General features: G+C 36.3%; 2 protein-coding genes across 2 annotated transcripts; one reads left to right on the top strand and one right to left on the bottom strand.

Annotated features, from left to right (window-relative positions):
• Nucleotides 1-7,153: 7,153 nt before the first annotated feature.
• Nucleotides 7,154-7,795, bottom strand: LOC133329195 (uncharacterized). Its single transcript, XM_061537692.1, has 2 exons — nucleotides 7,415-7,795; nucleotides 7,154-7,345 (listed from the first exon to the last, which is right to left on the bottom strand). The coding sequence occupies exons 1-2, from the start codon at nucleotides 7,793-7,795 to the stop codon at nucleotides 7,154-7,156; spliced, it is 573 nt and encodes a 190-aa protein (XP_061393676.1).
• A 4,889-nt stretch (nucleotides 7,796-12,684) lies between these two features.
• LOC133329184 (protein TsetseEP-like) lies at nucleotides 12,685-13,568 on the top strand. Its single transcript, XM_061537681.1, has 2 exons — nucleotides 12,685-13,056; nucleotides 13,122-13,568. Exons 1-2 carry the CDS (start codon nucleotides 12,685-12,687, stop codon nucleotides 13,566-13,568), a joined length of 819 nt encoding a protein of 272 aa, XP_061393665.1.
• The last annotated feature ends 1,070 nt before the right edge of the window (nucleotides 13,569-14,638 follow it).

The raw sequence follows: 14,638 nt of genomic DNA, 5'->3' as shown, positions 1-14,638 counted from the left end.
TTGGAAACCCGCCTCATTTGGCTTCAAGATTTTCTTTCCTGCATACCACGAGAACTCATTCGCCTTTTTGCCACTATTCCTTATGAATGCAGAAATTTCTCATTTTCATTATTTCAGAAATTAGCACTGGCGATAGTTTGATTCTAGCTTTTGCGGTAACGGTCTCATCCTTAATTTGTGCACCTATGTACATATGTATTTCGGCCATCATTGGCTTTTGGATTAAGCAAGAAATAATAGAAATAAAATCCTTCCAAAGAAAGAGGGAAAAGTCTTCTCCTATATCTAAGAGGGGGCATAATTTGCTGACACCAATAACATTGTAACTGGCTCGATTAATGATTTTATAGTCATATTCCCGATTTTATCACTTCTGACGTCCTACTTCCCAACCATTTGGAAAAGCAATGAATCTGAAAGAACTGTCTATCCAGCTGGTCAAACTCAACCTCGACTGAAGGAACTGATATTATAGATCAACTGAATGGTCGAGGGATGTAAGCTGAAAATCGCTAGGACAACGTTAAAATCGATCTCTCATATGGACGGTTATGTCATTCTCGTTTTTTTTTTGAGTAATTTTAAGGGTCCTGATTTAAAATATTCTGATGATCTTTGCATAATTTCAAAGATCCTCCTCAGCATCATAGATGTATTTTAAGGGGACTTGAAGTATTCTATTTTTTCTGTTTCTACCATTTAAGGGGCCTTAACATTTTCAGTCTCAATCGATTCGATATTTGTATTAAATTTAAACATATAACTTCTCAAGAATGTCTCTTTAAAATTTCCAGTGACTCTTGAAAATAGAAACGATTTATTGTGTAAGCGACGGGAGGCAGAGCGAGCGGTTCTCAACACTCGAAACAGTGTATTTACTATTGGCGGCACGATAACTCCAAAACTATTAACCCAATCGGTCTCCAATTTTAACACCTTGTTCAGGACCTAAACGGCATATACATTAGAACTTTTTACCGGGTTAACCTACTTTATGAGGATTTATTTGACATATATGCAAAGGAATTGGCAATTGAAACCCTCTGGGTTAACGAAATCCGGTTAAATGTAAACGTACTGCTACATAGCTATCGTATGAGCTAGGATTTTTAATAGCTGTTTTGCTTATGCACGCTTCGAAAATAAAAAGGTTTTCCTTTAATCCGAATGTAATACTGCATTAAAATTTGGATTAAGTTCGAAGATGCATAATATCGGCCTACTTCATCTGGAGGTTCTACAAAAGTCAAAGTTTTGCAGTATTTTTGGTAGAAGCATTTTAGTTTCACACTGGGAGAAAATCGTCCTACTAAAAGTAATATTGGTTCACTATTTTAAAAAAAATCGATATTATGTCGAGTTTGGGTACATTATACCACCGAATTGGCTCGAAATTTATATGTTGGATTCTAATCGAGAAGAAAATGTCCTTACCAAAATAGCTCCATGTTTCGGCGTAGTAAAGGTACCACCCCATTTTCGGTATTTAGAAGGTTTGGTTCCGGTTCTACAGATCCGGTTAATATTATGGGTATCATGGGGATATCTCAAACCCTTTTGAAGATACAGTCAACTGGGTTTTTGGACCCCGATTTTTTTAAAAAAAACTCCCTAAAAAGGACTCCAAAATGGTGCGATGTGGCTATATCTTTTGTGGATCAAAAGATATGAGCCTTAGAATCCTATACAAACAAGGAATCCTTTTTACATGACAGCATCACCTTTTAAATAGAATGTTTTTTCGAGGGGCCGGCCCTCGGCCGTTGATTTAGCACGTTCTCCTATGGATAGATACCAACACCGGCTACGCGACAGAATCTCCTGTTAATAGAATATTTTTTGGATGGCAGGCCTTCGGCCGGGGTTTAAGATTCTCTCCTATGGACAGATACCTACACCTGCTACGCGACAGAATCTCCTGTTAAATACATTTTTTAGGTGACCGAGTTTTTGAGATATTAACATTTTTTATAACTTAATAAGGTCCTCTAAGATTGAGTTTATATAAAATTATAAGACATGATACTTTTTGAAGAAACGTAGATTATTTTGAGTTTTTCTGAAGACGTTAATCTTTTCTGAAAGGGGTTTGAAGGCATATCGGATAGAGTTTTATAGTATTCTTTGATTTCTTTAAGAGTGGACACACGTTCTAATTTTTTATTTTTTTTTCTCCTCCATAAGGTGAATAATTTAATATGTTTGTTCTTCCGTTTGCAATACTTCAAAATAATCGTTCAAAGTATTGTTATTGTTATAATCTGAGCCTTATGGCTAATGAGGGTATATACACTTTGATGCGGTGAAACCAATTCATCGGAATATTGGTTTTAGTTATAATATCATGCGAACTGGTTATCCGATTTGAAGCAAATTTTGCACAACCTATTACCATTACCAATTATAGATAAAGTCCGAAGACCAGAAGGAGTGGACCAATGGGTCCCTCTTTCATCCAACTCTAATGATTTGGAGTCAATTTACAAATATCTATCCGTGTGTCTGTCTTGCCGAGGCGCACGAAAACTCTCGAAAGGAGTAACCGATTTCATACAGACTTTGGACATCGTAATATTTTTTTAATTTAAGGGGACCCCCCATTCTAGGTGTAAATTTTTTTTTTGATTTAATTCGAATCTAATCTAATTCCAGAATGTCCCTACAAAATTTCAAGTGAAAATCTCAAGAATTCTAGAAGATATAGACGATTTATTGTGTTAGCATCAAGTGATGGCAAGGGTGATTCTCAAACGTTAAACGCATTTTTCTCGAAGCAGAGTTTTGCGAATGGCGGGCACGATAACTCAAAAACTAATAATCCAATCGGTCCCAAATTTTGACACGTTTCTCTGGGCCTGTATAGCTCTCGTTTGAACTAGGATATATTTTATATATATTTTATTAGTTCTCGTATATATTTTATTAGTTCCCCGACAAATATATGGATGGTATGATATTCTCTACAACAAACCTCTTATTGGCAAGTCATTTCTAACTAATTATTTCCTAATGATTTTTATCCCGACTACTTGTCGGCAAAATTCCTATTGAGGGCACTGAATTTCAATTTGTTCAAATTTTATCAGCCCCTTGTAACTATGAAAGAAAAAACCGAAAGTATTTCTAGAACTACGGAAGTACTTCTATTTGTGAGTGCTTTTTAGACCAGGTGGTAATCACGCATCTACTTGAATTGTGCGATGTCACTATCATATCTGCCGAGTAGTACTTTTTGTTGGTTTTTATTTTATTAAAGAAGATTAAGAAGTTATTTTTAAGTATTCGCCAATTGAAGTTTATGACGTTTTTTTTGTTGAAATACTTTCGCTTTCGGTATTTTTTTCGTAATGACTCATTTTAATTAAGTTTAGACAATATTGAACGATAATCTTACAGTTAAATTAAATTGTTCGTGATAATGAAATTGATATTTTTATACATTTTTCCATGAGACATTATGCTGCACGTTTTTTTTTCAAGCGATGACGTTATAGTTGGGCCGACTAGACGGTGAAACCCCTTTTTAATCAATTAAATTTTAATTTCGTTTTTACAATTCTTTCTGTGAAATTCTAAAATTATGCATAAATATTGGGTAAATTAAGTGATAAGATTGTGAGAGGGGATTTATGTTTAAAAATACTTGGAATAATTGTTTCAAGATTTCACAGGTCAAGATTTTGTTTTCTTGATATGAGTTATTGGTATTGATTTATTGTTCGGGGTTCTGCCAATGTTAATGGTGACAGGTGCAAACTGGGAGGGTAATGAGTAATTTTAATTGTAGACTGGACTATATCCATAGTTATGTTTTCTATATTTTCGAAAATACAATTTTTTATTGTACTCTTTAATTTTGGTTTATAAAATCGAATGGATTTTTAGTGTACTTAGATTTTGTTTGCTAGATTTTCAAATATATACTATATTTGCTGATATTAAAATCATTCTAATCTTTCAAATATTTAAAACATTATCATTGCTGATTAGATTATTAGGTTGCGATTAACAGGTGCTAGTTATGAGGATCGCGATGGCTGCGACAACATCAATGCATTGTATAGAGGGAAAACATACGAGATCAATATGAAAAAAAATTGTTTATTTCAATGTTGTGTTTTTTTCCACAATTTTTAATTTATTCATCTTTTTCACTTCAAAGCGATCGTTTTCCCAAAAAAACTTCTTAGACAATTGTCTTTGGTAATCTCCTGCTTCGATTTTTCTTTTATCACACAACCAGACTTTCAGGCGTGGATTTTTTAAGGACTTGCAGATTAGTAGGCGTGGATTTTTTTAAGGACTTTCAGATTAGTAGACGTGGATTTTTTAAGGACTTTAAGATTAGTAGGCGTGGATTTTTTTAAGGACTTTCAGATTAGTAGACGTGGATTTTTTTAAGGACTTTCAGATTAGTAGCCGTGGATTTTTTTAAGGACTTTCAGATTAGTAGGCGTGGATTTTTTTAAGGACTTTCAGATTAGTAGACGTGGATTTTTTTAAGGACTTTCAGGTTAGTAGACGTGGATTTTTTTAATGACTTTCAGATTAGTAGACGTGGATTTTTTAAGGACTTTCAGATTAGTTGGCGTGGATTTGCAAATATGTTTACCTTATCTTGATTATGTCTAAGATGGAACCCGCCGATTCACTCTCATTGGTACCTCTCAATAAAAAAAAACTGTGGCTGAGGGTATATACACTTATTTGCTTGTTTAATATTTAGATCAATATGCGTGGATTTGTTAGCTTGCTTGTGAAAGAACGGTTGTTCCATAAGCCGAGCTTAAAAAAGATTTCCAAGCGCGCCAGTCTTGTGCGCATCTCATCCAATTTGAAGGACCATGTCCCGAGCTGTTGTCTTCCACTTGATCTTTCCATCGAATTCTTCATTTGGCTCGCTTTTATATGCCTTTTGAGTGATCCTCATCCATTCTCACAACATGACCTAGCCAACGTATTTGCTGCAGCTCGATCCGTTTGACTATGTCGATGTTCGAGAATAGATAGTATAGCTCATGGTTCATTCGACGCCGATATTCACCGTCGATGCAGATCGGCCCGTAGATCTTTCGGAGAATTTTTCTCTCAAACACCTCAAGAGCTGCCTCATCTGCTTGCGCAAGTATCCATTCTTCAGATATATACAACATATAACAGCACGGGTAATATTAGCGTTGGTGACCTTGCTTTTGAATTGCTTACACAGACCATAGTGGCATCTGTTGGCATTCAAAGCTGATGTTAATAGTTTTGTTTATGGCGGTACCGAGGTGTATAAAGTCGTTCACTACCTCGAATCTATTGTTCTCAAGTTCCTCAGTTGGTCCGAGTCTACTGGACGTCTTGCGCGTTGATATCATCAGCTTAATTTTGCAGGAATGCCAAGAGCAGACATTCGAATAAACACCTCTGAACGGATAGGGCTGTCGAATGCGGCTTTACAGTCGACGAATAGGTGGAATGTGTCGATGTGTTTTTCGTGGGCCTTTTCCCGTATTTGGTATAGAGGGAAAATGTGGTCAATGGTGGATTTGCCAGGCCTGAAGGTGCATTGGTATGGTCCAATAATATCATTGACCCTAGGCTTCAGTCGATCACACAGCACGCTGGATAGCACTTTATATGCGATGGGAAGGAGACTATGGTTGGCAAATATCGTCTTGTCTTCTTTTTTGTACATGGGACACAGGATGCTGAGGTTCCAATTATTTGGCATGCATTTCTCTAGCCAAATTGTTCTAATCAGCTGATGCATGTACCTGACCATCGGTCTTGAATAGTACGGCTGGTAATCCATCGGCACATACTGCTTTATTATTCTTCAGCCGATTAATTTCTATTCTGACCTCATCTTGGCTATGTGGTATATACAATCTATACCGTTATCTCTAATTTATTCTTGATTGATTCTGGGGCATCTTCTTCATAGCTACTATTTAATACCAGAAGCTTATCAAAATGCAAAATGCTCCTTCTCCTTTTCAACACGCTGCCTGTATCTGTCACCAGGTTTTCTTCTTCACCTCGACAGGAAGATGTACCTGTACCAAAGCCTTCGGTAAAATTTCCGGACTTCATTCTGACTCCTGTATATCCCGATTTGCTCACGCTCACGGTTTTCTTTCTACTTCTTTTTTTCTGAAAATACGTTTCTCGTTTTCTCGCGATAATTATCCATTACGTGTTGCTACTGTCTGCACTGTTGCCCTATACGCTGCGTTTTCCACATCAGTTGCCTTACGACACTCCTGATCGTACCATGGGTTTCTTGGTGGTGGTTTTGCTGCAGTTTGTATGAAGTGGGCAATTCTTTGCCATAGTGCTTCTATATTATTATCAGGACAAGATGAGCTTTCGCAAGAAAGTGGGTAAGTTGAGCGGGGTAGGCTTCTGCTACCTGTTGTGTTGCAGTTTTTCGACGTCAAGTTTCCGTGTTGTATTAAATCGCACCTTTGCTGCAACATTAAGACGGGTGCGTACCTTGGCTGCCACAAGGTAATGGTCGAATCGATATTCGCTTCTCGTATCGAACGAACGTCTAATACACTGGACGAATGTCTTTCGTCTATCACAACATGATCAATTTGATTTCTCGTTGCTTGATCAGGAGAAATCCAGGTGGCCTTGTGTATATCGAGGTGCTTGAATCTGGTGCTGCTAACTTTCAAGTTTTTTGCTGCCGCGAAATCAATCAACCTCACGCCGTTGTCAGATGTTTCTTCATCCACGCCTTTTGATCCTTAGATCGTGGATTTTTATGGATATTCTTTTTTTCAAGAACTGTTAGCTCATTCCGTGTGGATTTTTTTTTAAGAACCTTAGGATAACGAATGTGTAGATTAAAAAAAAAATAAAGAATACTTGGATCAAGTTTGCTTGGTTTTTGTAAAAAAATTATTTGGAAACCCCTCATAGCAATAGACTTTGAAGTTTACGAACATTTTTTTGAAAACCTTTAGATAAAATTTTTCTGGATCCAGGAGTTTTCTAAGGAATCTATACATTTAGTTTCTTTGAGTTTAAAGAGATAATTGAAAAATGACCCCATAATTAAAAAAATTAAATATATATTAAATAAATTCTTATACTACATTTTATCGCTATTATATTTTATACATTTTTTGGCTTATTTACAATTCATAAATACAATTTAATTCGATTCAGCCAAACACTTATCGAGCTCAGCATACGTCTTGGCTGTCTCCTCTACATAGGTAGCCTTACAGGTTTCCGTGCAAACTGTCTCATCATACTGAATGGTTTGATAACGCAGCTGGATATATTGAGATTTGCTCTTCGATGTGGTTTGGATGGTGTAGGAATTGCTGGTGGCATTTTCAGCCTAAAAAAGAGCATACACAAAATATTGATTATATAAATATTACGATTTTAAGATGATATGGTTACTTACCGCATCAGCATAACATTCAAAGGCATCAAGTGATGACACTACTCCAGAACACTTAGAGTATCTCTGGCACACATCTTCAGCCAAAGCATCAACATTGCTACGATCCTTGGCCACCTCCGCTTCAACACGTTCCTTCGACGTAGCTGTGGTATTCAAACAGGCACCATAGGCTGCTTCATATTCTTCGGTCAATTGATTTAATTTTGGCAAATATTCTTGGAAGCAGGCAATGTTACGAGGAGAATTTCTCTGCATTGCCTGCATTAGATAAGTGGACAAACGTTGTTCGGCCACTGACACCACACTGCTGCTAGTCAGATCGGCTGCATGACAGCCACACACGGCAATCAATAATAAAGCGAATAGAAATAATTTAGACATTTTGATAGTTTCGTTACTTTGACAAATGTGACAATCGGCATTCGTGCGGCAGACCGTTATATACATGGGCTAAAAATTTTATTGAACGATGGTGTTTTCGTTTCGTTCATTTTTTTTATCAACAATTTTGATATGGAATCAAATGTTAAGCTCAACACACAATGAAGATAATACCGAACGATGTGTGTTATCAGGTGAAAGAAATCCTCCATTAGAAAAAGAAAATAAACAAAATTCTATTGCCTTTGCAAAATAATGCAATTTTAATTTTAATTCATAGACAAATAATTCAAATAAAAATTGCGTAGATTGGCCACTTTGAGTCATTTATTATAGGCCCATTTGAATTATTAAACAAAACAACAACAAAAATCTATAATTATATTTTAACAGACATTTTTGGTTGAATTACCGAAAATTTTAATCAATACTGCCTGGCGTAGATTTATTTCCGACGATTTGAATTTATCAATTCCCATTAGAAATTATAGATATACTAAATATATACAAGGATTTTCTATTTATAAATTCGATTTTGAAATTGAACTGCTTATTAAAAACTCTTTCAATATATTGAATTAACAAGCTCTAATAGCAGTATACTAAAGAAAATTATAATTAGAACCGAACGCTGGACACTTATGTACATTTCCTAGAAACACTTCTATATCGATTTTCCTTAGAATTCCAATGCAAATTTTGTAGAGTTTTCCATACCAAATACGAAATTTCTTATCACAGCTTTAGTTGAAGTGCCTTGTCATTCAACCACAATTTGGACAATGGGTTAAAATTCACAATTTGTATGCACAAAATTGTGGCAAACTATAATTCCGATGATATGAAGGCAATTTTCCTAGAACACTCAAATATTGATTTTCTTTGGAATCATTAAATGAAGTAGTATAGTTGGACCGGGCTGAGCACATGATACCCTATAAAACTGCTAATTAATTAATATAATTCTTGGGAGCATAAGGCTTCCACAAAGCCTCGCCATGTTCTGATTATGCCATGGACATAACGCGGAAAATCGATCTTCATTTCCTACGATTTTGACGAGTAAAATATACAAAAATACAAATATTTCATTAATATCAAAACAATTTTCATACTTCACACTTCTTCACCACTATTTGTGCCTTTTTTTTTGCTCTCACTCTCTTTAACAAAACAATGTCATTTCTCCCTAGAAAAAAAAAACACCACCACCATTTACCATATCTTTCATTACTGCCTCTCTTGGCAACAACCGCCGTCTCATGGCTCGATGTTGGTTAGTTTTGCATTCCATTGCTTCTTTGTTTCAGAGACTCTTATAAAATTCGCATATGTATTTTCCAAATTATTTCGATATAAATGTATAATACAATTTCTCAAATAAGTATTGATAAGAGCAACAAGCCTGACCAAATGTTTAACATTGCATTCTAACATTCTAATTCAGACGCAAAAACAACAAGTGAAAAAGCGTTAAGTTCGGCCGGGCCGAACTTTGGATACCCTCCACCATAAATATACTGACTGGTATTTGACATGAAAATATAGGGAAAATACCAAAAAGTGGATCTATACCACCGACATTTCTACAAAGCGATTATGTAAACCATAATAAAAATTTCAGAAAATTTTAATGGATAATTATACCCTCAGCCTTATGGCTAATGCATACACTTTCACACGGTGAAAATGTGCCCCATCGATATATTGGTTCTAGACCCCATGTTTCTTTGGACCAAATCCGTTTCAGAATATTTAGATTTCATTCAAACCTTGCCCATCGTATTATTTCTTCCAAACTTAGTTCAAATTCGAAGATGGGGAATATCGGCCCACTCCTTCTGGAACCTCCACACAGGGGCTAGGTTTAAATGCGTCTATAGTTCATTATCGACTACCCCAAAAGGGGACTACCCCAAAAAAGGAGGCGAATAGTAATAATTTTTGGTAGGGAGATTTGTTACCACATACGACTACAAAATACCAAATTGCAGCAAATTCGGTTGAAAACGCGCTCAAGAATCCCAAAATACCGAAAATTGGGGGTACCCTTATATGGGAGCAATGCCTAAACGTGAACCGATGAAGCCCATCGATAATGCCTGCAGACAAGAGACGACTCTATGCAAAATGTTGGCGATCTATATCAATTCGTTTAGACGCTAGAGTGATTACAACAGACAGACGGACAAGGCTATATCGTCATAAAATTTTACGCTGATCGAGAATATATATACTTTATAGGGTCGGAAATGATTATTTCGATGAGTTACAAACGGAAAAACAAAATTAATATACCCTCATACTATGGCGGAGGGTATAAAAATATGTTTGTAAGTAAATACGAAACGAGACAAGAAAAGTAAATAAAGAAGAAAACATGATTACTTAGCTGGCTTGTGACAGAACGATTTCCATGCGCGTCGGTCTTGTGCGTAGCTCTTCTAATTTCAAGAACCATGCTCCGAGATGTTGTCTTCCACTTCATCTTTCGAATCATCGAATTCGTGGCCTTCCCCTTCTACGTGATCCAACAGTTGGCTCGCTTTTATATACATTTAGAGCTGGGGCATCCTTATCCATTCTCACAACATGAGTCGTTGCAGCTGTCGATGTCCGAGAAAATATGGTACAGCTTATGGTTCACTCGGCTCAAAGATCATCCGTAGTATTTTTCTCTCCAACACTCCATGAGCTGAATCATCAGCTTGCGCAAGAACCCATGATTCAGATCCATACAACATCAGGGTAGTATCAGCGTCCTGTAGAGTGTGAGCTTGGTCTGACTTACTCAGACCATAGTAGTATCTGTTGCCCAACACTATTCTTCTACGAATTTTTAGGCTGATATTATTTTTTTGTTTATGGCGGTACCAAGATTTATAAAATTGTTCACTACCACAAAGCTGTAGTTTTTAAGTTCCAGAGTTGGTCCGAATCTATTGGACGTCTTGCACGTTGATACAATCAACCTGGTCTTCTTGCCATTTACTACCAGTCCCACTTTGGCCGACTCAATCTCAATTCGTTCATACGTGGCTGTTACCGCTCGCAATGTTCGACCCATTATGTCGATGTCGTCGGCGTTACACGACAGACTGTCATCTTGTCTGAATCCTCGTTCCATATTAAAGGGCTCCGAGAGGTCCTTTCCGACTTTAATATATATTAATATAATATGCATCCGTCTGTGGATGTTAAATTGTAAACAGCATACATTTATCATCCGATTTGGAAGAAACTTGGCCACTTATTCGGCCCAAGGATGAACTCTATTGAAATTGGGGAAAATCGGTTCAGATTTAAATATAGCTCCCATATATAATTTCGTTCTATTTAAGGTAAATGGTGCAACAAAGTTACTATATATCTTTCGAAATTTGGCATAGCGCAATGAATTAGGTCTAGAATGATGTGTGCTAAGTTTCCTGAAAATCGGTTCATATTTAGATATAGCTCCCATATATAATTTCGTCCGATTTAAGGTAAATGATGCGCCAAAGTCCCTATATATCTTCCGATATGCACGAAATTCGGCATAGCGCAATGCATTATGTCTAGAATGATGTGTGCTAAGTTTCGTGAAAATCGGTTCAGATTTGGATATAGCTCCCATATATATGGTTCTCCAAAGTTCTTATATATCTTTCGTTCAATTTCATGCCAATGTTCTTTCGAAAAAGCTGTTAGGAGACTATGTAGAATAGAATAACAGTGGTGAGGGGTATTATATAGTCGGCCCAGATCGACTTTACTACTTTCCTTACTGGTTAAAAATTATTTTTTTTCTCAAGGACTATAAGAGCCTTAAGCGTTAATAGACAATCAATTTTTTTTAACAAATATCGTAGGCCTAGGCATATACAAATTTCATTTCATATTTTATTTTCCCCTAACAAAATTCCGGTGAATTTCAGGCCATGGATACACAAAGAGTTTTATAGAGAAAAACAAATTTTTGAGTGCAAAATTAAAATCCGATATCTAAAAAACAAATCTGGTAATTTCTTGTGACGGTGATTTTCCACGAAAAACAACAATTCCTATTGGAAGAAAAAATATCCCTTAATCACTATGGTCATATATATCCAATTGGGACAATATAATTCTTAAAAATAAAATAATAATATTTTTATATGGTGGTCTTTATGGTATTTATCGCCAAATATCGGATTGTTTTTTTTTTCTTCTTCTTCAAAAACAATGATGACTTCCAATGTGAAAAAAATAACCTAGTCAACTAATTTCATTTAAGAAAGGGGGATTTTTCATTTCACTGTTATAAACAGTGGTCGAAGGGTTTGGCCGGAAATACTGGTGCTAGATGGGCGTAGTTGGGTGCTTAAATTGTCAAAAAAATGATCAACCATAAAATATGTAAACTATAAGCCGCTATAGATTAGAAAATGACAATAACAAAATATTTTTTTGCTCTTTACCAACAATTTATATTCAACGATGATGATGATGATAATGGAATGCCTGGCAATATATTTTCTATATATTTATCGGTTAATACATCATCGTAGATTTGCTTCTTGGGAAAAAAGATAGTGTGAGTGAGGGTTCTTGTTGCTGGTATGGTGATTACGGTGACTTATACGAACAAATTGGGGTATTATTTGGTAATATTTTTTGATGAATTTGTTGTTGGCCTTTTTTTTTCTCGCCATCGTACCTCGGCAATAATTGATAAGAAAATATGCCAATACATTACCGGTGATTTTTGCGGCCGCATGAATGGTATTTTGTATAAAACCAAAGTGAAATTGATTTCAGCAATTCAGTGCTACTACGGCTACTATCTTTTCACGACAAATAAACAAATAACGAATTCGAAAGTTTTCCGACAATTAGAAAATTTAAAAAAATATTCGAAAAATAAAATCATGTGGATCTTAAGTGTGTTACTTTTGGCTGTTGCCTCCAAGGAAGCTTTCTCCTTTAATGTTGTGCCCCTGGTCGAAAGGAATTTGGCCAATACCATTTTGAAATCGAGTCATGTCATGCGGGATAATTCACCACGCAACTTGGAATGTTTTTCGGTTTATTTGCCGCTGATCAATGAGGCCACAAATAAATATGAAGCTGCCTATGCCCAATGTTTGGATACTGCCGACAATGCCACCAAGGCTGTGGAGGCTGAGGTAGCTGCAGATCGTGCCACCGTTAGCTATGAAGCTGAAGGAATTTGTACCCTTTATCAGGAATGTTCTCAAAAGACCTCATCTTTGGATTTCTTTGATTGCTACAGTGAAACGGTAAGTTAAAAGGATCTACACATTTCGTAAAGTATTATTAAATTGTTTATCTCCCCTTCCTTCAGGCTGCCTCTGCCATCAGCTCTTCGTATGACATTCAGACTTTGTCGAAAAACAAATGGCAATATGTCAACAACAGATATCAAGTCATTGCCTATGAACAAAAGACCTGTACCGATACCTGTGCCGATGAATATGTCAAGGAATCCACTGCCCTGTATGCTGCCTTGGACACCTGTTTGGCGGGTGGCGGTTTTCCAACACCATCCCCCGCACCCACAACACCTAAACCTGTTGAACCCGAAACAACAACTATAGCTCCTGTTGTAACCACTACTGAAGTAGTAACAACAACACCTGAGCCTGTTCCAGAGACAACAACTGTTGTTCCCGAACCAGAGACAACTGCCGTTCCCGAACCAGAGACAACAAATCCACTTGATACAACACCTGCCCCAGTACCTGAAACAACTACCCCGCATATTCCAACACCACCACCAGCAGTATACTAAAGTGAAGGTGTTGTTGAGTAGGAACAATTTAATCCTTTGATTTATTTAAATTGTTTGTTTGTTTAATAAACTATATAAAAGCAATTGGTTATAATGTAAATATTATTTATTAATATATCATTGGCAATATATTGGCTATGAATAAACTAAAATAAGAAATCTCAGTTTGGTTTTTAGAATTGAAAAACAATTTCGAATTTTAATATTTCAAAGCATTTTCATATACTACTTTTTATATCCTACACCCTTGGATAGAAAATCTCCCTAAAAAAATAATCAAAATAGGCCATGTTTCGTGGTAGCCCCCAAAGAGCGGTTGCCCCTTATCTCTTTTTTGGGATGTCGATCACATTTTTCAAACGAATTGACTGTATTTAAATATTTTTGGTTCTCATGGAGCGTAAAATCTTTCCCCTAAAAATATATATTAAATCGGTACACGTTTTGGTATAACACCCATATAAGGACACCACAGCATTTTCGGAATTTTTTGAAGGTTTTAGCCATATTTTCCAACCGAAGTAACTGTAATTTCACATAGCGGGGTTTTTGAAACTGACATACATACGGGTCAAGGCTTGGACATAGCCACCAAATAAAAGCAGCGCTCCATTTTTTTCGCCGCACTCTATCCTTGAAGTGACTGTAATTTGACATTCCGTGTCATTATAGTGTAAAATACATGTATGCAGGAAAATTTTGAAAATAATGTTCCCACCGAATCCTAAATGTTCATTGCACGTCCATATGTTGACATAAAGAGGGACGTAACTAATTTTCCGAACGCTGAATGTAAGACTTTTTTTTGACATTCCTCTGGTGAATAAAAAACTGGTTTTCAGAAAGTTTTCAATATACATCGCTTCTTGTTGGCCTAGAAAAAGCAGTAAACGGAGCAGTATAGTCGGACGGGGCCGACCATACCATACCCTACACAACTACCATGGAACTGTAACTTTCTGCGGATGTTTATTTTTAAGCCTGAGCAATATTTCTTGATATCTACACCCTGTTGCCCGATTAGAGGTCAACAGCACATCTTCCTTACGTTAGACATATTTGCCGAATAT

The sequence above is a fragment of the Musca vetustissima genome, unplaced genomic scaffold (assembly GCF_032173495.1).
Source record: "Musca vetustissima isolate MV318-11 ecotype Yass unplaced genomic scaffold, APGP_CSIRO_Mvet_v1 utg50827, whole genome shotgun sequence".
In the NCBI taxonomy this organism is placed as follows: Eukaryota; Metazoa; Arthropoda; class Insecta; order Diptera; family Muscidae; genus Musca; species Musca vetustissima.
This window is presented reverse-complemented; position numbering and strand designations above follow the sequence as displayed.

Excerpts from the sequence above, each read along its gene's own strand:
- LOC133329195 (XM_061537692.1), bottom strand. The coding sequence starts at position 7,795 with ATGTCTAAATTATTTCTATTCGCTTTATTATTGATTGCCGTGTGTGGC. Across the intron at positions 7,346-7,414 it reads TTGAATGTTATGCTGATGCG|GCTGAAAATGCCACCAGCAA; the intron begins GTAAGTAACCAT and ends GCTCTTTTTTAG.
- LOC133329184 (XM_061537681.1), top strand. The coding sequence starts at position 12,685 with ATGTGGATCTTAAGTGTGTTACTTTTGGCTGTTGCCTCCAAGGAAGCT. Across the intron at positions 13,057-13,121 it reads TTGATTGCTACAGTGAAACG|GCTGCCTCTGCCATCAGCTC; the intron begins GTAAGTTAAAAG and ends CCCTTCCTTCAG.